Below are 26,975 nucleotides of genomic sequence, written 5' to 3' on the forward strand. Positions count from 1 at the left end.
AATATACATACTTTATTCACATTTATGCTTATAATTATTGCAACAATCCAAATAATGACAACTACTACTGAGAAAACCCCCGGAGGTACTGCATGCTCATAAAATACACTGAATGTACGCAACAATTCGCTTCTTTCTCCATTTCTACTCACCATCCACAATGTAACTGAGGAAACCACTTCCAGACAACCCGATCTACAGTTCACAGAGCCCACATGCGTTAATCACGTGTCAAAAAGCCAATAGAGGCGTTAAAAGGAATTTGCGTTGACGTGGTATTGTCATGTTAACTTTGACAGTACTAAGTATTATGAAATCTTTTTCTTCCTATATTTTTTTCTTTTAAGAATTTTTTGTTTTGTTTTTTGTCTGTTAGACACCATCGACTTGAACTCGGCCAATGACGCATGGTATGGCAGTGTGAAAGATTTAATTCGGGAGCAGCAAGACAAAGCTGTGTGGGTGTGCGAGGGCAAGGTGAGTGTCAGTGAACTTCTGCAGACCACTTGTTTTTGTGTGAATTTGACTGTTTCTTACACCCCTTCGCTTTGCTGTTACTTTCTCTCCTCAGGTGGATGGTTCAGAGGAGGACCTAGATCTCCAAGACGACCGCATGTCCTACCTGTCGGCAATGAGTGACTACCTCAGCATGGACAGCCGGATGACCAGCGACTACGATGACACAGCGGACGAGGGCGGGGCGTACACTGACAATGAGCTGGACGAGACACTGGATGAACCCCAGCCCGTGTCGGCCATCAGTCGATCATCAGAACCTGTACTGCCCGACGAGGTGGGCGTGTCTGCCGATAGACACTCTTCTTTTCCCCAACGTTGTTAATCCATCATCATCACTGTTAAAATATCTACTCCAACCCCTGTGACCCTTCTCTGTGTGCCGTGTGTTTGTGTAGCGGCCTCACCCTGAACCCCGTGTACGTATGAGAAGAGAGGTGAACAGAGAGCCAAGCCCTCCCCCTTCTTTCGTCCCTGAACCCCCAAAGGTGAGAACCTCTCCCTGTTTTCCTCCCGTCAGACATCACTGTCGCTACACTTTCTTGTGGTCTCTCAAGCTGCATCTCAATTTAAAGTCTTTAGACCTTTCAGTTCTTGGCAAGACTCGAAGTACCATCAGATCTGATTCAAACCAAGCTGGAAATGTCTGAGGGTAGAACTGTCTTCTTTGGACTTCATTTAGTGCCGGTGTCCATTTTCAGAACTTTTTCTTGATAAATAACAAAAACTCTAATCTAGATGAATAAAGTTGCCCTTCTATACATCAGTTAAGAGTGCATCCAATAAAGGAGGATCTATTTAAATTGCTTCATTTGGTACTTCCTCTGCAAGCCGCTTTGGAACCCACCTGCACCTTGTACTCCTCCTCTAATTGATGTTTCTTTCCACATATGCACATATGTACCTGCAAATATAAGGGACTGAAGATGAGGGGGAAAAACACCTTTTGTTGCCTAAACCAGCTGTGACTGAAATAAACTTTCTCACACTAAGCTGATAAAAATGTTCAAAACTCCTGCCTGCCTTATATTTGGAAGTGGCTCTTCCTTAAAAAACAACAAACCACATCCTGTAGTTGAGCAAATGATCACAAATGGTTCTTTTTTTTGTTTGTTTGTTTCAGGTTCGTGCTCAGACTCGAACTGACTCCACACGGAGCTACGAGTCACACTCCAGCAGCACCATCAGCAGCGACGCAGTGGGCGGAAACAAGCCGCCTCCCCCTCCCGTGAAGCCTGTGAAGCCCACTATCGCCCGCCAACCAGTGAACCAGTCGTCAGAAGATCAGAGTCCGGGGAAAGACGACGAAGTGGAGGACCCCGCCAACAAATCCTTCCTGGGCAAGGTTAGACTCATTTATTGATTTAAATGAATTAATTATTTTTTATTTTATTCTTATACCAACAAGGCAGCTATCTGGGGCAAAAAGTCAGACTTTTTTATGTTTTTTTCTTCCCTTGCTTTAGAAGATTTCACTCTGGTATTATATCAAACTTATTCCCTTCTCCTCCTTTTGTTTTTTTTTTTTTTTTTTTTTACTTTCTCTGCATCTAATGTGAAATAGAAAATGGGTGACCAGGTAACTACAAATTTACCAACACGTGTTTCCAACCCTCCCTTCAAATCCACAACAGCTCGTCATGCATCACAAATGTTCCCATTAATAAATCTCATTATGTATTTGCGTATTTACAGACACTCTTGTCTGTAAATGTTTCATCTGACAATCACTTCCTTGTGAGTTACACCATGTGAGTGGACGTGTGGCATCTATGCTGTTTTGTTTTTGTTTTTTTAAATCAAAAATTGAAGTTTCACTTTTATTTTCTTCCAGATTAAAGCGTTTGAGAAGATGGACCATCTGGCAAGAGCTCAGAGGCTCCTAGAGCTACAGGAGGCAGAAAACGCTCGAGTCAGTAGTGCTGTCTTTCTTCATGGTACAGCTGTAAACTTCAGAGCAGGAACAGACACAGCAGGGAGCTTTCAGTTGACTTTTGGCAGTTGAATCCTGTCAGATTTATAGAAAGCTGCATTTAAAGTTCCTCTTACTTCCCCGTCTGTCCTAAAACAATCCTGACATTCCCATATCCAAGTCCAGTGTCTACAAGCATTTTCTGATGTTCAGTCAGATCCATGAAATGTACATAAAGATGCCTGTGTCCAACATAAATTGGTTTGTGGACTCATTTTGAAGCCTTGAGCATTTTGTCTGTCACCATCTTGCTGTTTTGAAACTTTTTTTCTTTCTTTTTTTAATCCACTTAAGTCTTACCTGTGAATCATCACGTGTCTACACTTGGCAATCTTTGCAAAGAACAAGTTTTTAATTGTACCAATAGGCACTTTGTTCCTGTTTCTTGGGCTGAATTTACAAAAAATCCCAAAGATAAGAGTTTGATAGGAATCAAATAATTTTGCACCAACAAGATGATTCCTAAAAACCTGCCATTGGTCAGGATGAACCAAAAAATAAATGAGAAAACAGCATCTGTCATGTAAAGACATTTTGTTAAGAAATAGGAAAAGAATCCAGCAAAGACCTGAAACAGGACCTAAGAGATGCATCTGATCTTTCAGTTGATCAGCCTACTGTTCACTGAAGTTTCATCAATAATATTCTCAGTGGAAACAGTCACTTCCAAGCTCATCAGTATTGTACAAGCTCTGTATTTCCTTTGATGTTTGCATGTTTCAACATAATTTTTTTGTAAATTGTAATAGTCAGAATCTACCTTGCCTTGATTTACAAGGCAAGGTAGATTCTGACTATGTATTAATGTATAGATGTATTAATATTATTACAGTACCCCTCACAGTAGTTGAACTTTGGACTGCAGCGTCTGTCCTCCTACTATTTACTCTAAAAAAGCAGCACTCCAGATGGGAGGAAGAGACACCTGGTTTAATGTTCACCGGGGTTTAAGAGTGTTGTTTTAAGGTAGAACTAAAAATCCTTCAACTAAAGAAAGATACACTTGCAGCCTGTCTGGGTATAGTAGGATATTTTATTTCTGTTCTTTACTTTTTTGTATTAGATCTGACATATCTGGGTCTGTCCCTCTCTTTATGCAGTTGGAAATCGCCCAGAAGCATCCAGATCTCTACGCTGTCCCAGTGAAGCTGCCAAAACCCAACCTCAGCCGTCCTCAGCCAATAGGGTGAGAGCAGAGCCTCATCTCTGACATCATAAAAAATGTTCTATTTTTATAAAGATGCAAGTTTATGACCCGTGGTGTGTGTGTTTGTGTGTGTCCAGTTCAAGCTCCATCCCCGAGCCACAGACTCCCTCCAGGCCGCCGTACTCTGAGTCGAGAGGACACGAGGACGACGAGGACGACTACCGCCGCCAGCTGGCCGACCAGACCAAGAGAGGATATTACAACCCCCAGAAATACAAAGACACTGAGCTGTAAGGCTGGGAAAGCAGGAAGTGACATCATCACCGATCAAAACTCTTCGAACTTCTTGTCGTGTCGTCAGTTTCAGACACTTTTCGCGTCCCTTGTTGTGCAGAAAGCGTGGTGCCCCACGCACACAGATATCTCTGGTCTACCTTTGCCACTCGCCGTTACAGAAACTGTGCACAGCTGATGTTTCAATGTAAATATTCTGTTGGTGTCTGTGATCTATATTTTATTTTCCCGCCTTTATTCCGGGACTCAGTTTGTGCCTACCGTGTGTCACCATCACACAGTAAAACGCCCAATGTTTGGAAGGATAAGAAGCATAAAAGAAATGTAAACACGTCACTTGAAGCCATTTCACACAGCTGGAGACGTCACATTTTTATACTCCCTTTTTGAACAGAAGAAAAATTCATGAACTTAAAACACAGCAATGCAAATTAACTATAATGGCGCAATTGTGTCCTAAATTTAAGGTTCATGCTCTGCTGCTTAGGTCCTCTGCAGGTGGGACACAAAAGTATGAATATAGTATGAATACATGAAGTGAAACTTGATGAACAGTCGAGGCCAAAAGTTTGGCAGTGGCACATTTTTTTTCATTTAGATTATATATGTGATGCGCTTTGAATACTTTTACTGGTAAATTTATGCAAAGAGTGAGTATTTGCAGATCTGCCCATTCTTCATAACATCTGCTGTTTTCTGTGGTTTGCTGGGTATCAGCTTCTGGGCCAAATCCTGATGGATGGTGATCTGTTTCTGTTGACCTTTGAGTCTTGATGGGTTGACATCACTTTTGCCTTGTGACATGGTGAAAATGCACCATGTTATTTTCACCATGACATGGTACATACAGCAGCAATCGTCACCAAATTGCTGCTGTATGAGCTGTTTGTTGTTTGTTTGTTTTTTGTTTTTTTTAGTATGGTCAATCCTTACAAAGTGAGTTGACAAACAGGCAGAAGTCAGGATTTGGACCAGGAGTCAATGCCCAGCAACTTCAAACTTCAATAAATTCTGGAGCGGCAAAGTGTGACAAGCACAAAATTTCTGCTACTACCTAAACGTTTGACCATGACTGTAGAAAGATTGTTGTATCACAATATGAAAGTCCCCAGTTTGAGCTTGCTGGCTGGGGCCTTCAGGTGGGTGTAGACTCTCTTGGAAAGCTCCGGTTCCAGGGGTTGACTGTGTTGTCTGGCGCCACCAGTCCAGGGTATACCTGCCTGTCCTCGAGTGATGGATGGAATAGTCTCAAGAAATCATAATAAAAAAGTTTTTCAGGTTTTCATAATTAAACAATAATGTGAAGCAACAGAAATAGCTGTTGATCCCACTGAGTTGCCGAATACCATCAGTGCTGCGCGTGGAGCAGGTGCAAACCTTTTGGACACAATAAAAATGTAACAAATGTAAAATTAAAACCAGCTAAAAACACTGTAAAAATACAACTAATGCCTGTTATTGATACACCGTGCAGTTTTTTTACATTGTGATGGTGAATACACGAGGCTGAAACTGAAGCGAGCAAACGCCCAAATCACTGTTACAGTTCTGTGGACTGCACCTCAGCTTTTTCACCAATTTTGTGCGTTTTTGTGAGGCGCCACATGCTTCGGGCACGCTCCTCTGGTGTTAATTGTCCTCTAATCGCACCTCCCCTGCTGAACTACACATTCCAAAGTGGACGCCTGCGTCTGCAGCACGCCGCTGTGTGAGCTGTGCAGTCTGGGAAGCAGCTTATTCCCAAGTGCCTTGCAGCTCTGATTTCAGCTCGGGAGATAAAGGCTTCTACCTAAAAAGCACTTGTTTTGTTTTAACTGCTGTTGTAAACTGAACCAAGCAGAGGTTGGAAAGTATTTTCAGTACAGTTACTGCACACAGTCGAAATACACGAGTAGATTTAAACTGGAAACATCTTTCCTTTGTTCTTTGCTTTTGCTTTAGAAGAGCATTGCAGTCACTGAAGAGATGCGAAGTCAGAAATAGGAGATTCAGATGGATTGCATGAATGCAGCATCTGTATCTCATCATTGCATAATAATTACCAAAAGATTGCGCGCCCCCCCCCCCTCTTTTTTTTTTTTTTTTTTTTTTTTTTAAATTTAGGACTTTGGCGAATGCAGGGCTCTTGGATAAGATGGGGAAGCTGTGCAGCTGCCTGTTTAGCATTTCTGTGTTAGACCAGCGTGTAAATGACGTCACAGATTTCATTAAAAAGTGTATCACGAGCGAGGCGTTCAGACAATTTGTGATTGAGCTATGTTTCTTTATTAGCTGCTGGCAATCAGAGACAATCACATTTTTATTTTATTTTTTTATTGCTGATGCTTTTTTTTTTGTTGAAAATTTTGAATATATATTCATACACTTGATTCAGTTCAGTGTTTGTGCACTACTGTTTGGGGAATGTGGTGACAATCATGTTGGTTTATCAGTCTCTCTTAAATGTTATTTTATGATTTGCTTGTTTTGTTTTGTCTCCTGAGTGTTACACAACAGTCTCTTGGGAAAATCTAATAAATGTTTTTTTTGTTTTGTTTTTTTACACAAAGTCATGTTCAGAGTGTCATGTTCCACCTTTGCTTTTGGGTTGCTTTTGTTTTAGAAATGCTGCTGTGTTGGGCTCATTGTCTTCAGATGTCAGATGGCCTCACATTTGACTCTGATACTTTAGTACAGAGAGGACTTCAAGGTCAGCTCGGGGACTGCAAGGTGCCCAGGCCTGTGGCTGAAAAACGAGCCAAAATCATCCCCCCTCCACCACCATGCTTGACAGTTTGTATGAGGCTATGTTTGGTAATCTGGCTGTGTGCATTATGGATCACTTTGCAAGCCTTCTGGACCAATGATAAGATCAGTTTGTTCAGATGAAGCTTTGCAAACCTGAGGTGTGCTGTCATGTTCTTTTAGAGAGAAGACTACTCTTCCTACTGGCAACCCATCTAAACAAGCCATACTTATTCAGCCTTTTTCTAACTGAACTGTCATGAACACTAAAATTTAATGTGCTAAACGAGGCCCATGGAGTCTCAGAGGAAGCTCTTGGCAGTGCAGTGAGCGCTCACTGACCTTGGGGTGAATCCACTGGCAAGATTGTGACATTGTGTTAAAACACAGCTAATATAGAGGTGGTCACACTTGCTTTTTGTCAGCAGCATGTGACTACTACCTGCCCTCTTTATTCCTATGGAAGCAAGTAAGTGTGTACTTCAGTCAAGTGAAAAAACTGTTCTAAATTTATACTTGAGAAAAGGTCGACTCCACCACTGGTCCAGTTTTAACTACTTTTCAAACAAAAATAAACCAAACGTCACAGACTGCTGCCTTTTCCTTTAGTTTATTCTGCAGAATTATACATGCAACCTTTACAACTTCAGCTTTAAACTCTTTTTGTGTCACCCTGACATTTTATAGGTCCAACATGATTAGAGTACATTCAGAGATTATACAGCTATTCAAACCAAAGCTAATATTGGCTCTGTTCTCCACCTAAATATACACAAGAAAATCCCAAATTTCTCTTTGGTCAAACATAAAACGTCACATTAACACTCGGCCTAGTGAGATAATCTGCCTTCTGCTGTCACACTGGAGATGTACATGTTTACATGACAGTCAACTGTACAGATTAAGGCAAGTCAAGTGATATCAAACAGGGAAGGGAGAGGAGGGATAAAAGGGATTTAAAACGGAGACAGGCGGGAGTGATGTGTCAAGCGAGACGTGTGTGTTCAGATGTAGACCGGTTGTTCCTGTGCTGTCAGCAGACGGTACATGGCTGCAGGCATCGTCTTCATGTGGATCTGGAGCAGAAAGGAAAAAGTGCAATGAGCAAACTAAACTCTCCTTAAATGAACCTTTTCCATGCAAGAATAACTTTTTGTAGAAAATTACAATAGCTTCTTTTTTAAAGATGTCACATCATTTGTTTGTGTTAAACTGTGACACAGTTTAGGCCGGTATCAACCAGGGATGTACTTTGTTTCAGTGAATGCAAACGTTTACCTTCTTCAGGGCCCAGAGTTGATTAATCAGTGTGAATTTTCTCCACTGGAAGGCAATAAATGGTAAATGGCCTGTATTTGTATAGCGCTTTTACTTGGTCCCTAAGGACCCCAAAGCGGTTTACACTACACTCAGTCATCCACACATTGGTGATGGCAAGCTACATTGTAGCTACAGCTGCCCTGGGGCGCACTGACAGAGGCGAGAGTGCCGGACACTGGCGCTACCGGGCCCTCTGACCACCACCAGGAGGTAACAGGTGAAGTGTCTTGTCCAAGGACACAACGACCGAGACTGTTGGAGCCGGGGCTCGAACCGGCAACCTTCTGATTACAAGATGAACTGCCAACTCTTGAGCCATGATCGCTCATTTGAAAAATATTTTATTACAGAAGGCTACCCTGTTGAATAACTACCCAATTGTGGTGTAGGGGTTTAAGTGTACTTCTGGTCTTGGCGTCTGAGAGGGTCTCCTACGGTAAACTGGTCCCTGGGGAGGGGCTAGACTAAGGAAGTCCTAATGAAACTTAAGTCTTGGCACTGCATAACCACTCGTGGAAGTGGAATCTGGGACCACCTCCTCTAGGCCTGGCCGCCAAACACTTAAAGCTCATGAATACACCACTTATGTCTTATACATGAGTGATGGGAAGGCAGAGCCTTGGTTGTGCACCTACTGCACTGGACTGTTGTGCTGAACCGAGAGCTGAGCTGTCCATCCAAGTTTTGACCCTCAGTTATAGCCACCTGTGAAGATCTGGGTAATGACTGAAAGAGTAAGGTTGAGAATTCATGGGGCTGAAATAAGTCTCACCTGTAGGATGGGCTCAGTGTTAGGGACAGGGTGAGGAAATCTGGAATGATCTCATATTCATAGTGAGGAGGCAAAACGTAGTTATTGTGCTAGATAAATCGGTTTATGCCGATAGGACCAGGTGGAATGGACTGATTGATTTTTCATGGCGTGACCCACCCATATAATATAATGGAAGGATTATTTTCAACTGTAAGTCATGCAAAGCTGCCGTAGTAAAGGCAAGACTTTAAATATGGAGCTGAAAATGACAATAAAGCGTCTCCTTTAAAGTGAAATGGTGCTGTGCTGCACAAAGAACCCTGGGATTACAGCTTTAAAGCCGTAAAAAGGCTTTTAATGTGAAATATTGATGCAGGAGGAAAGGCATTCACTGAAGCAAGTCTTTCAGCTGCAGCTGTTTTCCTGATGGAACTGAGGCTGATTTTGAGACAGTTTCAATAATAAATCAAGAAGGCCTATAAAACGGGAATTTACATGTTAAAGATATTTTAGGATATGTCTCAAACATGTTTTTTGCTGCTGAGGTAAATAAAAGAACATATGTGGCCATTTTGAGTATTTACCTCTCCCATGGCATTGGACAGGATCTGAACAATCTTCTCGTGAGGAGTCGCCACGACGCTCTGGCTGTTGATCTCGATGATGCGGTGACCGACGCGGACGCCACCTCTCTCAGCGATACCGCCTCTCATCAGACTGCAGATCTGCACAGGAAGGAAACAGAGGGATTTGGCTTAGTGGGGACACAGCCGATACCAAATCTAAGAATTTGACAAGAAGGACAATTCATTTAATTTGTTCCCTGCAGCTGCGAGTGAGTTTCAGTAGCTTCAGATACTCACTATGCCATTCTGGACGCTGAAGCCCAGCTGGTATCGGAGATCCGGCCTGCGAATAAGCACCATGGTGACAGGAGGGCACCTGACAATGTTCATCTTGATCCTGGACTGAGACTTGAGACCCTGGGGAAACAGCAAGCAGACATATGAGACAGATCCAGCAAACATTTAAGAACCCCTTCTGCTTGTAAGGGGTTTCAAAAAAGATGAAAGGTGGAAAAGAGAGAGCAGCAGCGTACCTTGATGATGCTCTGGCAGGTGCTGAGAGGTAAACCCACCAAGCTTGTACCATTTATGGTCATGATCTGATCTCCGATGTTGAGTCGGCCAGACTTCTCCGCTGGGCCGGCGTGCATCATGCTAGCGATGATCACTGTGGGGAGGATTGACCCCCAGCCAGACTCCACGATCACCACGCCGAGGATCTCGCCTTTTTGCTTCTCGATGTAAACCTGAACGTGAATATGACCTTAGTTTCTTTAAAGATACCAAATAATGTTCATTTACAGCTTCAAAGTTGCATTTTGGGGATTCTAGTAGAACAAATCTTGTCGGATATCTGCTATAACTCTGTGAGGAGGGGCTCAGGCTTCCGAGAGCTCTCAGCCACATAAGGTAGCGGATCTTTGTTAGTCTGACATCATGCCAAACAAACAGCCAGATGACTTGGATAATGAATGACTACAGTGTTTTTAGGCAATTTAGCAGCTGTGGCATCAAACTCAGATATAGAACGTATATATGCATAGCTGTATGTGTTAATGAAGCCTCAAGATGGACGTCTTAGTGCTTTAAATCCAAATGTGAGGTGTGTCTGAAAAGTGAAGGAGCACACCAATTTCTCAATCACACAGTAAAACATACCGTGCTTTATCCTAATTTTTACCCTAGTGTGTGCCATAAATTACAAAATTAACATCCCGTTGTGTTCAGTAAGACCTGAATGTGCAACTGAGACCACAAAATTCTCAAGAAAGTGCTTAAAGAAAGACTTAAGACTTATCCCATAGACCTCCCTATAACTGGCCGCCCCCTGCTGGCCACTAGATATGAATGCAGGGTTATGGCACTTCAGCACTGGCTTCAGTCTGTGAGCTCAGCTAACATCCACCTGAACACTGGATTGGATAATCTCAAACAGGATGTAACATTTAATCTGCTGCTTCTGCAAGCCACTTTGCAGCCCACCTTCAATTCATGTCATCCATTTCGTACTCCTCATGCTGTTTCTGACTTAACTAATGATGCAATACAATACAAGTTTATTTGTATAGCACATTTAAAACCAAGGGTATACCAAAGTGCTTCACAACAACACCATAAACAGATACGTCTGTTTTCACTGATGCTGGGAAATTTGCAGTTGCTCTCAACCGTTATCCTTTCCACATATGTGCATGGAGGGCGGATACAGTCAAATAAAACTTCCTGCAGGTTTTGATTAAAAGCGTCCCCTCTGTCTTTATTGTGGACTTCATATCAAACTAAGATGTGAATCGCACCAAAGAAAAAGAACTTTACAGAGACACTTTGGACACATATCAACAGTCACCTTCACCAATCCAAATCTACCACAGTCCTCCCAGTTCGGGCTTCTCGCCGCCAACCACACAACTCTGAAAAATGTGAGATGACAGCAGGCAGCGAGAGCAGGGAGGAGGCTCCGAGGTCAGAACAGGTCGAGCATCACAAATTCACCTTTATACTGAGGTTAGGAGTTTGCTCTTTTTATTAAAATGTCATCTCTCAGTACAACTGTCATGCAGCTGTGACTCCTAAACCAGATGCTCATGTAACAGCACTGCGAGGCAAACTAACAACACAATGAGCAGGAAAAACATTAATAGCCTGACCTGAATTAAAGAGATGTGTTGCTATTTTTATCTGAAAGATTCATCCATATGCAGAGTGGAATATTTTTATCTTGCGAATGCAGACGTGTCCCTGTCGATGATGATTAAAACCTCCCGACTGTGCCGCCACCTGCTGGCTGACTTACGTCTCTGCAGTTCTCCGACTTGGAGAAGTGGATGAGGTCGTCATTGTACATGTCCTGAGTGTTGAGCAGGTCACTGTACTCCCTCTGGCTCAGGTCCTCGGGGTCGATGCCGTTGGCCCTGAGGAACTCCTGGTAGGCAACGCTGAAGGATTGACCGATGGACTGAGCAATGAGCTGAGCCTGAGAGAAAGAGATCAATCACAGATAATAAGAAACAAGCTACACTACAGCTGTACCTTTAAAGACATTCCCCACCCTAAAAATAACATTTTATTCTAAAACCAAATCCTAAAAGAACGTATAGAATTTTTAAGCTCTCCCACTTTTTAGTTTTTAATTTTGTCCATAATTAATATTGGATCGGTCCTTTATGAATTACAAATATTTTCTTTCTTCTCAGGTTAAGGCTGACATCAGTTGTGCTTTTAGAAACAATGGAAGCAGATTTAAACTGCAAACTATAAATAACTCTCCCCTTTAGAGCTATTTTAGTGTTATTTATCCAATCAGATTTCTGTTTCTGTTTCTTTCTATTTCTGAGTATAGCTGTGGCTCAGGAGGTAAAGTGGGCTTTCTACCAATCGGAAGATCAGTGCTTTGGTGTTGAACCCTGGGTTTCCCTTAAATGCTCCTTCAGCTCATAAAAGGCAAGCCAGATTTGATGTGCCACTGAGAGTTTATGAAATTCTGAAGAAATAATCAGTATGGAAGTTCTTCAAGGTGTCCAAGCCTGAAGGATTTATGAGTTAGCAGTAGGTTACCTAGCTAGTAGATGTCTAAGGGTTATAATACCATATTTTGGCTAAAGTTGATTTCTTAAAAAAGAAAGTGAAAAACTCTGAAGGTAAATTGAAGAGCAACACTTGGAGGGTTAGTTGACATATAGTGATCTGCTACATGATGGTTAGCTGCAGAGCTATGGTTAGGCTAACTTAACACAAAAGCACCAGAAACACATAAGATGAGAATTAAATTGTTCTCAATAAAAGTTCATATTGGAGCTCCTAATGGAGAGACAAATACCATTGTACAGCAAGAAGACAATGCAGAAACAGACCAAATTTAAGGCAAAATGCGATGACCCATTGATATACTAAATTACAATTACATTTCAAAGACTTTTACAGCTATTTAACACTCTTTACAGCTGTTTTAGGGGAAATTTAATCTAACATGTTTTCAGACTTAAGAGGCAGATATCCTGCAGTAGATTACTTAGATAACTTTTATGGCCTGCCCTACATCAAAAGCGAAAAAGACCCTACACCCTAAAAATAAAAAGGTGATCAAGTTGAATAAAATCAGATTTTGAGGACCACTGTTTTAATCATTGACAAAAACCACTAGTAACTCACATCCTCAGACTCGAAGACGTGGCAGATCATTCTGTACAGTCTTCTGTCATCTTGGGTTATGGTGGTTTGCTCTGCTGTGCTGTCCAGGTTTTCCTGTGCGCTGCGGGACCGGACCATCTTCCCTCGGGCCATCAGGACCACCATGTTACCAATGTCAGCTATGTAGGAGATTGTCCTCAGGGGCAGGTCCATTAAACACTCCTGGTAACGACAAATACATGAGTCACTTGTAAATACAGGCCCTGCATAATAAAAATAAAATGAATAATAAATCAAATCTAGTTTAACCAAATAAATAAAAAACAAAGGACCTAAAATTGAACCTTGTGGTACACCACAGATAACGTGAGCTTTAAATGATGAATATGATGTGGTAGCTGCTAATATACTAAAGGTTTTAATAGAAGTATGGAAAGTGTTGCAAGGGAAATTTGTAATTTTGTGGTGTTGATATAAAACAAAATAATATATGTTATGTTTATACCTGAGTGTCAGCATTGAGGACCTTGATCCTTTGTGTGGACATGAATAGATCAACCTCAGCAGTGGATGGAGCCTCGTCGTCGGGGCTCTGCATAGCCGAGAAAAGAAGTGAACAGAGGAGGCAACAGGTTGATAGAGAGCAGCAAAGAGAGTAGAGCGGGCGTCACGATTGTCCAGAACCTCCAAATCTAACAGCTGCTCATGAGATTGACAAAAGCAAACAGTCACGTCTGGTCTAATCTGCACTCAACAAATGAATAAGACAGAGACACTTGAAGTGTGCATGGCCATTCTCCTCTGTCGTCATCCTTGGCCACAAATTCTGCATAATGCATTGCAATCACAGATAAGCAGAATGAAAAACAAACTCACCTTCTTCCTGTTCTTCGCCTGTTTCTGAGCTGCCTGCAGTGATCAGAAAGAACAGCGATTCAGAAATACAAATCAAGGCAGCGGTGATTTGAGGAAAAGGTGGACAAACACAAAAACTAACCGGATCATGCACTGTAGACTGCCTCTATTCCAAATGCCAAATCAAGGGACACAAGAACCTTAAAGGGGTATGTTGCGTGTGCTTGTGTGTGTGAGAGAGAGGGCAGTGGTGTTACTGTCTATCACATTTGACAACAGTGGGATGCCAGAGGCGTTTGCAGCAAACATTATCAAAAGTGTTCTCTGCATCAGTGTGACACAAACGACCCTGAAGAAAGACGAGCGACCTCATGTGTTTGCAGCAGATGCCTCATCACAACTCAAGGTTTCCAAATGCTGTCTGATCCCCTTTAGAGATCAAGGATTTAGTCTGTGAAATCAGAAGGCTCATTGTGTTTATGTGGACTCAGACTACAGTTGATTTAGCTTAAACAAAAATAAATGTGGCTCTAATATGTTATCCAGTTTGTGTAACCTTTATTTCCGTCCAATTCAATTATATAGCATCAATTTACACCAACAGTTGCCTCAGTGGGAAGGAAAAACTGTTTTAATAGGAAGAAACCTCCAGCAGAACCAGACTCAGGGAGGGGTGCCCTGCTGCCGTGAGCAGCTGGGGGTGAGTTCAGTACAAAAGACACACTGTGGGAGAGAGAGTCAGAGTTCATTGATTGCTAATGATTAAATACAATATAGAAGAAAGTAACCAAAGGAAGGTTCAGGGTCACCTGATCCAGCCCTAACAATATCCTTTATCAAAAAGGAATGTTTTTTAGGGCCGAGTACAATAACCTCAGCTTTGTCTGAATTTAGAAGTTAGAGGTCATCCAGGTGTTTATGTTTTTAAGAGATGGTTATAGTTTAACTAACTGATTTGTGTCATTTGGTTTCATGACTAATAATGCTGGGTGCAGTGAAAATGTATGCATGTTTTTCTCTTAATATTACCAAAGGGACGCATGTATAATGTAAAAATGTACTGGGCCCAGCACATAACCCTGGAACTCCATTATTAACTGTTGTATATGAAGAAGACTTCCCACTTACCTAAACAAATTGAAACCAATCAGACAGATATGAGTCAAACAATTGCAGTGCACTTCCTTTAATACCAATGTGTGTTCTACTCTCTGTAGTAAAATATTGTCATTAACAACGTTAAATGCTGCACTGAGTTCTAACAGGACGAGCATAGAGATGACTCCACAGTGAGAAATCATAAAATCATTTACAACCTCCAGTTGCTGCTGTTGCAGTGCTATGGTGAACTCTGAAGAACTTCACTCAACACTCAAACAGACCATTCATCTATTTAACTCTGAAAAAGATGTGAAAGTAAACATATCCACCCTAACATCAGCCATTACTTTGTGGACTCCACATTTTGCCACTGTGTTGATTATTTGTAGCCATAGGAAACCATATTTGTACAGGAGAGTGCCATGAAAAGCTGCATCTATAAACTAAAATTTCACAGTAGAAAAATGTTTGTGAATCTGAAAACTGCAGCTCATGTGTCAATTCTTGTGCCATTTCTGATCATTTTAATGGAATATCATGACTGATATCATGGCTTGTTTGTGCTCCAGAATTGGTGCACGAGCCACCGTGCTGCCAATCACAGTTACAGTCACAACAGTTGGTATGGGATATTTTCCACAAATCCCTCTGCCCACATTAAATTAGGAGACACTAAGCAGTTTATTTCTAGAGATTACAAGTGATTGCACTGTTCAAATGTTAGAAACAAATGGATGAGAGGTTAGGTAACTGGCACTAGCGCTGTGGTTACAGCAAAAAAAAAAAGATGACTGAAAATAAAATCTAGAGTCTTATGTTTCATGTGAATTAACTACATTTTAAAAAGTGTTTTTACCATTCACCACATAAAGCATCCTTGTTCAGCTTTGGTCACTAGAAGCCGAGTAGAAGCTTAACTTCACTTTCAAGGAGTATAGACAAGAACATAAAGTCTGAAGATGTTACAGCTCCAGCAACACGTGCAGCATGAAGAAGAGCTTCATTACAAAACCAGGAGTCATCCTCACCCTGATGAAATGCTGATTAAGTAATAAAGTTAAACTTCACACTACAAGCGCTGCTGCAGCTTTAACCTCTTTTTGTCTGCTGCAAACCAGCCCTCCATTAAATACGACACACACCAATATACCAATATTTAAGAATTAAAAACTCTATTTACTGATAACTATTATTCTACTATAACACACGCAATCTCGGTTTGTTTGTCTACCAGCACCTTGTACAAAACCCAACTCTGCAAATGGGTACTTCTTAGGCTTCTTGAAGGTTCCTATCAGTATCAGATATTATGACACCATTGTGTTGCCTCGTAACCACCTACCAACAGGCTAAAATTGTAATGTTTGTAATGGCACCTTAAAAAAAGCATCGTCTCATTTTGATATCATAACAAGAGGCTCTAATTTTGATCCACAGATGTTTAATGATGCACGGTACATGATGGCGCCATCACGCTGCCTGGCAACTACCAAGCAACAGGCTGAATCTACTCATTTTTAGCATTTATGCAGCCATAACAACATATGAAAGCATTTTCATGATCATTTTCATTTCATCATGAACAGCAACAGCAGCACAAAGATGCTAAACTGCTGTGGTGTGGGCATGTACTAGTAAAGTTATCCTTCAGCTATTTCATTTTTGGTAAACAGTCCCCATGTGGATTATATGCTTAACTTTTACTATAATTAAAATAAATAAATAAATAAATAAATAAACAAATAAATACAATTAATAATAACAACAACAACAGGAACATACAATTTGAAAGGCTCCCTTTAAAAGAAGGTGTTTTTAAAAAAAATCAAAAAATGTTCTTGTTTTTGATAACTAATAAATATAACAATACCTAATTTAATAGACTCCTTTTTGTATAGTTAAAAACTTCAACCATATAGTTGACAAGATATTTAGTTTCTACGCCACATGGGTGATGTCAGTGAGGTTATTTCCATTTTTTAGTACACACTCTATGGATTTGATATTTTATTTTTCAAGACTTCTTTAATCAGACATTATATTATAGATTATTATGTACAGCACAAAAAAAACCTGTTATCAGCTACAGACACTGAACCTATTAAGTTGATCTAGTATCAGTTTTCATATCTGATCTGTTCATTTTCTTCAGTAACTGGAGCAGCTTAAATGCATAAAGCCACCGTAGAATCAACGCTTACTGTATTCACTTTGCATGAAATGCAATTTTATAGAAAATGTGTGTGGAAGAGCCACACACACACACACACACACACACACACGCACGCACACACACACACACACGACTGAAAACAAAGTCAGTTTTACAGAGAGCTGTACAGGTTTTAAAAAAGCCACAGCATCAGATTTAGCATCCTTACAGTCAGCTCATCCAGCTTACTAGACAGAAGCCTGTCTCTCTTTTTCTTTCCCATTCTAACAAATAAAAGGACTCATACATCCCCATCATCAGCTCACAGTCTCTGACCTTCTCCCTCTCTGTAGGCTTCTCAGACATTAACAGAGGCGACGTCCCCAAACTATCAGTCAACCATCCAGAGAGGAGCGCAGAGCCGGGCTCAGCTCCTGTCTTCCTCCTCCTGCCTCCAACTTACTTCTTCACAAAGCTCACGTCTCACTACTCATCTCTCACACTCAGATAGCTCTACGTTTGAATGCCATCTCACTCCCTCCCTCCCCGACACCACCTCCATTTAACTGACTGCATTAGAAAGAAAGGGCTGATCTGTTTTTTTTCTCATGTTTACAGTAACACCAAAAAGTCACATTTAAATTAACATCCTCTTATTCCTTATCCTTTTATTACGTCCCCATTTGCGTGATTCCCATTTGACATCATATACTGTGACTGAAGAATAAAGTGAGGTCTCCTAGCCTCATAGCACAGTTTATATAACATCCAGCCTGTACGGCTCTGGATCAGAAGCAGTGATCTGTGGTTGATTCACTGCACACACACACACACACACACACACACACACACACACACACAGGGACTTTTTGCTGTGTTGCCCACTGAGGGCTTCTGACTTTAAAGACCCAATTACACAGCAAAGCTCAGTTCCATCTCCAATGATGCGTCAAGGCGCATTAGAAATGCAGCTCTGAATCAGGGCACTGTGGCTTTAATATCTGAAATCCTTGATGTCTTTTCCAGCATGTAAAACATTTTGGCGCCCAAAGACATGTTGACCTTACCTCAAAGGAAATATCACCCAGACTGTGATAAGTGGGGATTAATTTACTCAAGACACATTTTTGTTCATCAGTCACCGGATAAACACAGGAGAATGCACAGATGTCTGTTAAGTAAGATAACACACACTCCACAACTTAAAAACACTCAGTGGCCACTTTATTAGATACACTAGCCATTAACAAAAATGTCTAAGAAGCTAATCACATGGCAGCAACAAGACGGACCGCTAAAGGTCAAACTGAGCATCAGAATGGGGAGGAAAGGTGGATTAAGTGACTTTGAATGTGGCGTGGATAATTTTTCAACACGACCATCTCCAGGGTTTACAGAGAATGGTCCACAAAAGAGAAAATATCCAGTGAGTGGCAGTTCTCTGGCTGGAAATCCCTTGTTGACGTCAAAGATCAGAGGAGAATCGGTGAAGTGCTTCAAGCCATTATGAAGGCAAATGCTTAACTCAAATAGACACTGGTCACAACCAAGCAGAATAACCTTTATGAAAGCGCAAAACCTTGAAGTAGATGAGCTACAGCAGCAGAAGACCACACCGAGTGACTCTCCTGTCAGATAAGAACAGAAAACTCAGGCAACAGTTTCTAAAAACGGATGATGACAGAAGATTAGAAAAACATCTCCTGGTTTGCCGAGTTCCAATTCCGCAGTAATATTTGAATGTTCAGATTAAAATTTGATGTGAACAACATGAAAACATGGGTCTGTCCTGCCTTGTATCAGTGCTCCAGGCCTGCAACGGTGGTATAAAACTGTGGAGGATACCGGAGGATGAGTTTAAAGCCACAGGCTACCTAACCATGTCAGTACCTTCATCATCACAGGGTTCCCGTCTGATGGATGCTTCCAGCAGGCTAAAGCACCATGTTACAAAGCTCTGCTCATCTCATAGAGGCTGGAGACTATCCCAGCTGTCTGAGGCAGGGCACACACTGGGCTAAAATACAGAGACATACAAATATTTCGATGGGCAATTTGCCAGTTAACCTAACCCCACGTCTTCGGAATGTGGGAGGAAGTTGGAGAGAGAACCCATACAAACACAGGGAGAACATGTAAACTCCACACTGATGGTGGAAATGAACTCAGGACCTTGTTGCTGTGAGGCAATAGTGCTAACCACCATGCTACCCCTTGTATTCATGGTAAAACAAGAAATAATTATGACCTCTAGGGAACATTTAGTTCCTATGAAGTCTTAAATTTACTCACAGTCAGTCACAAATTGATTTTTTTTGGTCTCCTCACTCTCTAAAACTGGCAAAATCAACCTCATCAATCCGCAGATGCCATGAACGTGTCACATACGCACGTTAGGTCAGCAGTTACAGATACACAAAAATTAGATATGGGCCAGGCCTGGCATAGATGGCACTGTCCATGCGATGGCATGCCATATCTGGCTCGATTATGGTTTGGTTTATTCTGGCCCAGGCCCATAGAAAACAGGTCTGGCCCGGATCTGGCATCAAGCTGGCACTTCTGACTGACCGGTGTCATGGCAGAGTGTATGTCAACCAGATCTGGGCCAGGTCTGGCAATGATGGCACTGTTTATGTTCCTATTTTAGTTAGAAGACCCAAATGCCATGTTGCAATACTATACTGCTATGGTAGCCAACATTTCAAATGCAGGTTTGTGAGTGTACACTTTATCCAAAACCTAGTGAGGGTTTACTCATCTTTGCCAGTGAGTGGCTGTAGCTCAGCAGGTAGAGCAGGTCACCTACTAATCGGAAGGTTAGTGGTTTGAGCCCTGGCTCCTCCAGGCTGCATCTCAAGAATGTGAATTTGTAGAGGAAGTGTGTGATTGGGGGAATGTGGCATGTTGCATAGAGCACTTTGAGTAATCAAGGAGAGTAGAAAAGCATTATATAAGAATCAGTCCATTCACTGTCTGAGCCTTGCCATGTTACTTTTGCATGTTCTGGCACATGTTGTTATTACATGGCTTGATTAAGGTATCATTACATTACATTACATTAGGCTGAATGGCAGAATGACAGATAGTCAGATTAACAGTATTTTGTCTCTATCTGCAGGTTTTACACGCTTACATATAAACACACAGTTACTGTCCCTCCATTTACAAAGGCAGAGGCGTCACTGTGTGATTATTTTACATGTAGTTGTTTTTTCCTGTGTAATAATATTCAACATTGCTATCAAGAAATTTTTCAAAAAATGCCTCTCTGTGCAAAATGGGTTTAAAAACATAAACAGCTGTGGGATACTGTTTGTCTGTGATTTAGACAGGGGGAACAAATCGTGGCAGGATCAGCCTGATGTTATTTGTATCCCACTGTAACTTTACTGTATAAAGAGCTAACATCTCCAATATGTCAGGAGTAGTTAGTCATTACAACAAGTGTTTGCGAACTAAAAATCAAGAATGTAGGATACTGTTTGTCCGTGATTTAAACAGCCCAGCGCTGCTCCTGACGAAGGGAAAACCAATTCTGCAGGGAGACCTACCTCGGCACTTGTGCAGGTGAAGCCAAAGGGAAGATTTGCTTCACCATATTTTCTAGTCTTTGGCTTAGAAGGAAGTTGGTTTGGAAACATATTCAGCTATGCTTCATCTCCTGCTTTGCGTTTGTGGAGGCGCCCCGTGCTAGCAGTGTCCAAATGTTGTTGGGTTTTTTTTTTTTCCCTTTTCATACCACGCCCCCCCCCCCCCCCTGCAATGGCTCTGCACCCGCTTAGGGGACGGGCCCCACACTTTGGGAAGGTCTGCCTTAGGGTCATGTCCAATTTCTATGAAGCTGGAAAAGATCTCCGTGATTGTTAGTCCAATACCAAATAAATATGTGGTTACCCACTGCACCATCTGTGAGTTTTTCACTCACATCTTGACATTTCTGGTTTTATTTTAAATATAAACCCCTCTATGAGTCTTATTTTACCCTAGATAGGCCTTAATAACAGGTATCTGTTACATAAAGAATAGTTACAAAGGGAAAGCCACATTTTTTTTCCTGTTCATATCCTTTCACTGTGATGTGAACACAGAATGAAACGTGCTCTTACTCGGACTCTGCTCATGGCCTCTTGGGCCTGCTGCATGCGGGCGCTCTTTGTGGGCGTCCTCTCTGACAGCAGGTGGGTGCAGCCCATGTAGGTTGCTGCAAAGATGATGCCATCAATAAGGTCTTCAGGGTCACACGGTCCCGGGACTGCATTTAACAAGATGCACTTGTTAGAAAAACACACATAAACGCTGCATATGTACATTAACATGCTTTCAAATAAATATCTGATATATGAGAAATACAAAATATGAGACAGAGGTTCAGCTGAGAATAAAAATATGATTATCACTCACCGTCTACAAACGTGGGAAACTGTGGAAGAGATCTGCGAATCTGAGAAGGCGCAGGAAATTAAAAAAACAACATTTATTATTTCTCCTCACAAGCTGCAGGTCTCCACCGACTCATTCACATTCAGATGAACACCTTATAAGAGATGCAGGCCTTTGCAAGATTTATCATCACCCTAGAGTCTTACTGTGTTTCTACGATGGCATTTTAGATTCATTTAAGGGGTCGCAGGAATGTTACTGGAAAGAACTAGAGATAAGAGCAATATGCTATAAATATGGTGGAAGTTTTTTTTAACCTTTTTTTCCTTATTGGTAAATTTTTATTCATAAATGTGCAAACTTTCTTATAGCAAATTTGTGTGTTTATGTCTTAAATATGTGACTTTTTAATCTATTTGATTTGTGAGGGGTTTTTTTTATTTTTTTTCTCCCTCTCTCAAATGTGTAAGTTTTTTTAGTTAATTACTTTATTTCTTGTAAATTTGTGACTTTTTAAATCTCTTAGATGTTGGAGTTTCTTTCAAGTAAATTTGTGGGATGTTTTTTTTCTCCTACATTTGTAAATTATTCTCATAAATTTGCAACATTTTTCTAGTAGATCTGTAAGTTTACTTTATGTCAATTTTATACATTTCGTTTTATACCTCATACATTGGCAAGTTTTCCCCCATAAATCTGAGATTATTTCTTGTAAATCTGCATTTTATCTGCATTACTGAGTTTCCTTTCTCATAATTCTATGACTTTAATATGACCTTTTCTCAGAATATTATCCCTCCTTTTCCACAAACCTGCACAGGCTGTAACACTTTTTCAAACACCCAAAGATCTTTCTTAGCCTTATTATGACCCACATTTATAAAACTCTCATGTGACATTTATTCCAAATATCAGTCGGTTGTTATCTACAGAAACTTAATACTGGGTAAAACAAAGAGCTGCGTTTTGGTAAGTTAAACTCTCACCTCCTGCACAGATGGCTTCTGAGGAGGTGACTGTTGCTGAGCTTGAGTCTGTGGCTGTTGAGAGGGGAGCTGCTGCTGCTGCTGCTGATGTTGACACTGTTGATGCTGATTAGGCGGCATGTGTGGGTACGGCTGTGGCTGGGTGTATGTCTGCGGTGACCTAGCGGCATCCCTCTGCTGTGACTGGTGGCCTTGTTGGTGCAGGTGGTGGTGATGGTTGTGCTGGGACTGTCCAGTGTGATAACTTTGGGGATTGGGTGCTCTAGAAGAGTGATCAACCCTCAGGGGACTGACCGGATCCCGAACTGGAGCTGAGGTGTAGCAGCTTGGAGACTCAGAAGCTGACTCAGGGGGTGAGTGAGGAGAAGACTGTGGGAGGGGAAAAAGAGAAACAGGAAAAACCCCTGTGAAACTGCAACTTGATACAAGGGTCAGGATGAAGCATTAATACGTGTACCATAAAATCAAATGAGAGCTAGCAATGTAAGCTAACTGGAAAGGATAAAAAAAAAAACTTTATCAGTGCAGCGCTCCACAGAAAAATCACTTGATGACATCAGTCAAGCCCTAAAGACAGTCTACTATGTTTTTTTTATTTATTTATGGAATTTGTTGTTAAAATGAGTGCAGTGCGATTGTGGCTCAGCAGATAAGAGTTTAAAAGTCCTATATACTGTAAGTACCAAATGTTCTATTTAGTGGGAGTAGATATCCCTTATATCAGGGGTGTCAAAAGTAAGGCCCAGGGGCCAATATTGGCCTGGAAAAATTTTAAACTTTTAAACTGTAACATTTTCTGAGAATTAACAAAAACTCACAGGACAGTCTGGGCAACAAACTACCAGAACTACTACTATAATTTTACACATTAATCATGTAGTTTCACTGGTCCAGCCCACTTAACATCAAAGTGTTGCTGTATGTAGCATGAATTATGTCATTTAAAAGGAGTCTGAAATCCCTGCTTTATATAGTGATCTCAGGCACAAAGCCCCACCCACGCACTATTCAAACTTTCTGTTTATCAGGGGCAGCCAATCAGAAGAAAGATGTCTATAATGACTGGACAGACAGCAGATGAACTGAGGGGCTGGACCATGAATATGGATTATTTTGCACTGTGAATCATGCAAAGCTGCTCTAGCAGAGTCCAAAAATACAGAGGTGGAACTGAGCCCAATAGATCCCCTTTAACACTGTGGAAAATAAACAGCAGTAATACATAATAATATTCTAAAATACATTTTCAAATACCTATCACAGCTTTAAAATGATCTTTATATGTTTCTCCATCTTTGTTCAGCACCAGCCTAATTCTGCTCTGCCCCCTGCCTCCTGTTGACATGCTGGGCTACACAAAACTCCTATCTCAGCTAAGTCGCGCCAAAATCATGAATTAATACTCTACTCTGTGCCATACCACCTTACCACCAGGTGCGATAATTAACACTTTGAGGCACACTCAAAAAGACGATTCTTTGCTAACGTGAACATGAAGGATTAATTTTTTTTTTGAGTAAAATGCAACTGAAATACACAAAATTAAAAGTTTATTTATTCAAATAATTAATCATTGAGGGAAAAATGCTTGGAATAACTGAATGAATACCAATCAATCGTATTTCATTTGACCAGATTCTATTAAATAACATTTTTACAATTTATTTATGTAACAAAATTACATGTAATCACATTACTTAAATTCTGAATTTTGGCATAAATAATTTGAGGGCACATGAGTAGTAGTGCATCATGGATTTGATGTGCTTTCTGGTAGGGGTATATATAAGCTTAATAGTAAAGAACTCAAAGAGACTTGGACAAAATATTTCATGATTTCAACTCTGGTGACTATGATAGATACCGGCGGCTCTATAGCAGTGTGAGATAATATTTACTGAGGCTCAAGTTTCTCAAATATTTGAATAGTAATCAAATTAATAAGAAAATAAAATTGTTTCTGCAAGTATTGCTTTTTTTATGTGCACCTGGTAGTATGTAGCTCACAGTCTATTTGAAGACTACCATATAACGACAAGAAAATGCATCAAATGTGTATAGAGCTGATAAAATATGTGTGAAACATGAAATTAGATGCTACAGATGAAACAGAAGAAGCATGAAAATAAATAAAAAAAATCGGTAGAGATGTTAAAAAGTCCTGAAAAATCACAGAAAATGAGGCAAAAACCAAGAAGCTGCAGGTCTTCTATATCTCTGCACTGTCATGTGATAGTGCGGTTGGATGGCTTCCTGTACTTAAAATGCTGATCCCTAAAAAGATTCAGCTTTCTGTTCTGTTTCTGTTTAATGACCTCTATATTTATCTGCTGCCATCACGAGAGAAACCTGCTCACTGTAGAAAAACAAAACAGCAGGAACATGAAAATAAAAAGGCTAAACTGATCTACTCCCCTGAGTCAATCAAACTGCATCTTTCAGTCTGTTGTGAAATTAATAAAGTAACTGATGGGATACTAACATGGCCAGCTGTAGTCTGCAGGGGGTACATATCCTCCGTGGGGCTGACCTCCTGTCTCATCACCCAGATCGGCTCCACAGGTTGGTCAGGTGTGTACGGGGAGCGCATCGTCTTCGTCTTCACCCCCTCAATCGCCTCTTTGATGTCTTTAATCGCTAGGCTAATGGCGTCGCCTGAGCCCTTTGCACCTTCTGCATTCTGCTCATCCTGGGCCTCGCCTGAGCTGCTCAGCCCAGATGGAGGGGTCTTGGCTTGGGTTTCTGGCTGTCTGGGTGGCTGCCTGCGGTTTTTAGTGACAGGGCTTTGATCGGCACTGCCTCCCTCGCCATCAGACTGACCATCATAGTGGTGCAGCCGGCAGCCAACAGAGCGATCCAGAGGGGAGCGCTGTGAGCGCCGGTCTCTGGCCTGCCTCGGGACATGATGGGAACCCTCGATGGGGGAGGGCAGAGCTCCTTTTTGTACATTCTCCTGTCTGTGGGGGGTAAAGGGCTCTTGGCGAGACTCTTGGTGGCCCCTGTTAGCCTCGGTCCTCTGACTGGCCTGCCTGCGAGGTTCCCTGTTTGGCTCAGGGTAGGAGGTCTTAAGCGGCTCGGGAAAAGAGTTGGGATGGGGTTTTGACTCCGAGTATGACTCATAGACCGGCTCTGAGTAAGACTTTTGGTGGGACTCTGTATAAAAGTCTGCATAGGTTTTTGGATAAGATTCAGAGCAAGAAGTGGAGTGGGACAACGAGCATGACTCAGAGAAATCCTCATCCTCCTCTTCTTCTGGTGGCAGGTCATTATCGGGTAGAGGGCTCATACTGGCGTCCTCACCGAAGTGGTCCAGCTGGGGGAAAGCTGGAACATCAGGGGAGGAAGGGGGAGTTGGTGAGTGAAGTGGAGGCGGGCTGTGGAGAGGTCCATCCATACTGAGTGAGGCGGCACTCTCCGTGTCAGAGCAGAGATCTGTGATTTCACTTCCCTGAGCTGAAGGATCCTCCTCCACATTGTCCATCACTCTCTCTTCATCCTCCTCCACCCTCTCAGCATACTCCTCAGCTTTCTCATCATGCCCGCAGCCAGAGTGACCTTCTCCTGGGCGGTGGTCTCCATCCTCATCCCCTACCTTCTCCTGCTTTCGATGATCCTCTTTAAGATCTGATTCCTGCTCACACTCCATTTTACTCTCCTGGAGATCTTCTTCAGCATCATCAGGAGGAGCATTGTGAGTGTCAAGCTGTACTTCACGGGGTGCAGCACCAGATGCAAGGTGGGTGGGTGTAACAACAGCAATGGGAGTCTGGTGAGAAGATTCCCTGTCCTGTGATAGGTCCACTACAGGATCAGCTGTGGATGATTCCTGCACCTGCACCTGCCGTGGACCTTCTCTCTCTTCCACACCTGGTGAGGAGTCCTGAACCTCTCTGAATGGCTGCCGCTGTCTGTGACTTCTCAGTCTGGGGTTAGGGTCACCATGACGGCGGTAGCGAGTGACGGCAGCGCGGGGTTGCTGGACAGGACGTGGGTCAGCATCCTGACTAACCGCAGCTGGGGCAGAGACCGGACTCAGAGGCTGACTTTGCCCTTGCCCTTGCCCTGATGGAGGCCGGCGGCGGTGCCGAGGCGGTCCACGACCTCCAGGTGGGTGGTGGTGGTGATGGTGGTGGTGATGGTGAGGAGGAGGGTGATGGTGATGAAGGGGATTCAGTTCCCCATCCTGGTTGAGCATCTGACATGGTCTCCAGGACCGGCGTACAGGAGGGTCTCCAGTGGTCCCATTGGGCTGCCTGCTCCTCGGAGGCCCCGACACCTCCTTGTGTTCCTCGCTGCCTTCCCCCGTTGCCTCTCCCTGATACTTGTGGCTCATGGCTGGGGTATGATTCGAGTCCAATTTTCAGAACATGCTCCTCTTACTGCCAAGAAAAGCCAGCTCAGGGCACAACCTGGGAGAGATGGAGACACGACATAAGCAGGAAAATTATTAAAGGGTAAGGATAAAACATGAAGGCTTTGAAGCCTGAGACAAACGGGGTAAAAATTATATTAAAATAAAAACTTTTGCTAACGGATAAGTGAAAGAATAATAATCATTGTGTTGATATAAGGACTCAC

At 42.0% G+C, this 26,975-nt stretch overlaps 2 protein-coding genes across 5 annotated transcripts in view; one reads left to right on the forward strand and one right to left on the reverse strand.

Annotated features, from left to right (window-relative positions):
- tjp2a (tight junction protein 2a (zona occludens 2)) overlaps positions 1 to 5,983 on the forward strand; it is a 32,109-nt gene extending 26,126 nt beyond the window's left edge. For all 4 annotated transcript variants that reach the window (XM_085359634.1, XM_085359633.1, XM_085359632.1 and 1 more), the window contains exons 18-24: positions 377 to 477; positions 572 to 793; positions 915 to 1,004; positions 1,640 to 1,861; positions 2,351 to 2,428; positions 3,589 to 3,674; positions 3,773 to 5,983. In XM_085359634.1, the coding sequence (XP_085215760.1) occupies positions 377 to 477; positions 572 to 793; positions 915 to 1,004; positions 1,640 to 1,861; positions 2,351 to 2,428; positions 3,589 to 3,674; positions 3,773 to 3,929 (956 nt within the window). In that variant the 3' untranslated portion in view covers positions 3,930 to 5,983. The remainder of the gene's footprint in view (positions 1 to 376; positions 478 to 571; positions 794 to 914; positions 1,005 to 1,639; positions 1,862 to 2,350; positions 2,429 to 3,588; positions 3,675 to 3,772) is intronic.
- Positions 5,984 to 7,657: 1,674 nt separating this feature from the next.
- LOC146628669 (uncharacterized) lies at positions 7,658 to 26,730 on the reverse strand. Its single transcript, XM_085357993.1, has 12 exons — positions 24,880 to 26,730; positions 22,398 to 22,766; positions 21,433 to 21,472; positions 21,138 to 21,283; positions 13,797 to 13,829; positions 13,426 to 13,512; positions 12,942 to 13,142; positions 11,587 to 11,766; positions 9,827 to 10,039; positions 9,591 to 9,710; positions 9,312 to 9,452; positions 7,658 to 7,729 (listed from the first exon to the last, which is right to left on the reverse strand). The coding sequence occupies exons 1-12, from the start codon at positions 26,728 to 26,730 to the stop codon at positions 7,658 to 7,660; spliced, it is 3,453 nt and encodes a 1,150-aa protein (XP_085214119.1).
- Between the last annotated feature and the right edge of the window lie 245 nt (positions 26,731 to 26,975).

This window comes from Diplotaxodon limnothrissa, linkage group LG7 (genome assembly GCF_057381915.1).
Source record: "Diplotaxodon limnothrissa isolate DT_005_m linkage group LG7, D_limnothrissa_male_GT1.1, whole genome shotgun sequence".
Taxonomy (NCBI): domain Eukaryota; kingdom Metazoa; phylum Chordata; class Actinopteri; order Cichliformes; family Cichlidae; genus Diplotaxodon; species Diplotaxodon limnothrissa.